Here is a 3,236-nt window from a genome sequence, read left to right on the forward strand (position 1 = left end):
ATCATACTCAAAATTAAAGAAGAAATGAACACTTTCAGTTCTAAAAGTATGAAAAGCCGGCAAGGTCGACGAATGAAGACCATGCCGACTATATTTGGCCGACAAGGTAGATGAATGAAGACGACGCCGACTAACTTTGGCAGGCAGGGTATTCAAATGAAGAAAATGCCGACTTCATTTTTTTGACACACAAGAGACGACTAATATTAGTCGGCAATATCTACAAAGAAAACCCAGTCAGCTGTTGAGAAAATACCCCGCCGGCTGTTGAAAAATACCCTGTCGGTTGTATTAGCCGGCAAGGTCTTCAAAAAGTACCATGTCGGCTGTTGAAAAAATTTACAGTCGCCATGGCTATTATGAAAAGTCGGCAAGATATGCATGTTACGACCTTGCTGACTAAAGATACAGAAATCATAATTTTCGATTTCTAACTTAATATAACAATCATATAACAATCAAATTACACAACACAATGATGAGTTTGAATTTAGACATCATTTGGAGTTTTCTTTTCGCCGATAGAATCAACCATCTTTTTGCAAAATTAAAGTTGAAGATTTTCGGTTGATGGAAGAAATGGAAGAAGATGAATAGGAAGAGCAGAGAGCTTAGAGAAGAGAGATTAGGGAAGATTAAGAGTTTTTTAGTTTTTAATTTTAGGGTTTAATTTTAAGTTAATTAGTTCAAGGGTATTAAAGTAAAATCACCAATTTTAACCACCCCTTAGCAAAAGCACTAGGTCCTTTTAAATCTGGATATACCCCCATTAATCTAGATATACCCCAATCAAACCAGGATAAACAAGGTGCTGTCTCCCTTCCTATCAATAAAAAAAAGAACTTAAAACGTGCTGGTTCCCTAAAAATTATTCATTTTGGCTTTAAATGTGACCAAAAGACAGAGCCAACACATGCATGTGAATTTTCGTACGGTAAAATTGACATTTTATATTTTTATTGGAGTCATTTGCTGTGAATGTCGGAACTTTTTTTTTTGCTTGACCCAGGACTGAAATGTACTTATTTAGGCTCCAAGCGTCCAACGTATACAAACAAGCCTGTACACAAGACTCCAGTCTCCTACGCGTACAAGTCGTTTGCTGTAGAAGGGGCAAGTTGTGCTAAAAGATTTAGATATCAAGACTTAAGGAGAAAGTATTTCAGAGGATATGCAAGACGTACAGTGCTTATACTAATCAAAAACTTCTTTTTTGATGGGTGTTCGGTGTACCAATCTGATTGTATTCGATTAAACCTTATGATCTTCTATACGTGTAGTACTCTGCTATTATATTATTCTACGTTCTACCAGATGGTGTGGCATTTCAAGTGGCCGAAAACCTAAGAGAGTTACATAACTGATGACAATTCTATATCTTTATGTACTACAATGATAAGGGACTGAATCTCTGGCTGCTGTAAAGACTTAGTAGTATACAACTATACATACGCAATGTCGAAATAAGATCACTTTGACAAAACGCACATTGAACACAAGTCGCAACACGCCTAATGCATTACTGTGCATGGTGGGGTCTTAGTTTGAACGTCGCAAAGGCGGGCATAGGTGGAGTGCTGCAGTTTTCTTCTTCTGCAGATCTGCTCTATAAATGTAGCCTGAAGTCGCACCAGTTTTCTCATTCTTCTCTGCTAAAAAATAAGGTCAGTTTCTAGGAAATATATTGATCAAGGAAAATGAGGTATGAGTTTATGAATGAAATCGAGGTTGATGCCTCAGCAGATGAAGTTTGGGCAATATATAGCGATCCTAATTTCTGTAAGCTAGTTGTGCAAATACTTTCAGGTATTCTGGAAAGCAAAGATGTCGTGGAAGGTGACGGTCGTAATGTCCGTAGTATTCTGCGCGTTGTGTTCCTTCCTGGTAAGTAAATTTATACTTTGGAATTACCTTTATAAATACATTAAACAGTCTTATAATGATCGAGTGCTAATCAAAACCATACTTATGCATGGACCAGGACATGTTCCAGGGATGTACAAGGAGAAATTTGTCACCATCGACAACGAGAAGCGTCTTAAGGAGATACAAATGATCGAAGGAGGGTACTTGGAAATGAGGTTTACATTCTGCATGCTAAGCTTCGAAATTCTTGCAAAAGAAAGCAATCTATGTGTCATCAAAACAGTTACAAAATATGAAATCAGTGATGAACTCGCTACTGGTGTTACTGCTCATCTTAACAACTCCCTGGATACATTGGTCACTTTGGCTCGAGGGGTTTCGGGACATATCTCACAGCAGAAAACAGGCAGTATAGCTAATTAACTGGCCTACATGCTCTTCGTATGCATGTGATATTAGCAGTCATCGGTCATCACCGGTTCACCAAACGACTTCGCCATCTTACTTGGGAAGCATATTTGTATCAAGAAAATAAAAGTTCCATGTGTATATATGTATAAGTACTACGGCTCAACCTGTACCGTAACGGCACGGGCATAGTTTTTATTTAGTTATGCATTTTCTTATGCATGGATATTAAATATAATATTTATTAATTATTAAGTTTGTCTTCTTATCATGATAAAGGTAAAGGAAAAACAAATAAATATTTCTATTTTCGAGTACGCAAATCTTTTCTCATATGTACTCATATATGATTAATTTCAAGCATTTTCCGCCTTGACGTTCTCCCAAACTATGCCCCTCCTTTCCCGAGTTGTATCCTCTATTCATCCGTCGAATTATATCGATATTAATTTTCCAAACTTTTTCCCCAAAAAAAAGAAGAACCATTATTTGATATGTTTTTTAGTTTACAAAAATATCTTATCAGTCATTTGAAATGGTATTGCCCTTCTGCATATCCCTTATTAAGCTATGTAGACTGTAACAAAATTACAGCACCTGAGCTCATACGTCTCGAGAATAATTATGTAGATATTAACAATATTCGGATCCTTGTTGATTTTGTCCCCTTTAAGAATAGTCTCAAAAGAGTAAAACTCATAATTGACTCAACGATACATATCACATTGTATGTTCTTACTATTTCAATAACATAAAGAAAAACTAATGCATTCACTTAAGCTACTATATTTTAAAACATTAAGCCATTTCCGATGGAAACCATTCTACTCATATAGGATGTAGTTCTAGTTATTCAAAATACCTAGATAGTCTATGTACATAATCAAATTCGGCGGGTATGGTTCACCGAACAGAATATAAGTAATAGTTTTTCATTTCCTAACATTGAGGCGTTTTCAGCA

The 3,236-nt window shown here is 36.2% G+C and overlaps 1 protein-coding gene across 1 annotated transcript; it reads left to right on the top strand.

Moving 5' to 3' along the window:
* The first annotated feature begins 1,662 nt into the window (after positions 1–1,662).
* Positions 1,663–2,581, top strand: LOC113353680 (S-norcoclaurine synthase 2-like). Its single transcript, XM_026597205.1, has 2 exons — positions 1,663–1,884; positions 1,982–2,581. Exons 1-2 carry the CDS (start codon positions 1,698–1,700, stop codon positions 2,287–2,289), a joined length of 495 nt encoding a protein of 164 aa, XP_026452990.1. The 5' UTR covers positions 1,663–1,697; the 3' UTR covers positions 2,290–2,581.
* Positions 2,582–3,236: the final 655 nt, after the last annotated feature.

This window comes from Papaver somniferum, chromosome 2 (genome assembly GCF_003573695.1).
Source record: "Papaver somniferum cultivar HN1 chromosome 2, ASM357369v1, whole genome shotgun sequence".
Classification (NCBI taxonomy): Eukaryota; Viridiplantae; Streptophyta; class Magnoliopsida; order Ranunculales; family Papaveraceae; genus Papaver; species Papaver somniferum.

Coding starts and splice junctions, on each gene's coding strand:
- LOC113353680 (XM_026597205.1), top strand. CDS start 1,698: ATGAGGTATGAGTTTATGAATGAAATCGAGGTTGATGCCTCAGCAGAT. Junction 1,885..1,981: donor GCGCGTTGTGTTCCTTCCTG/GTAAGTAAATTT, acceptor TGCATGGACCAG/GACATGTTCCAGGGATGTAC.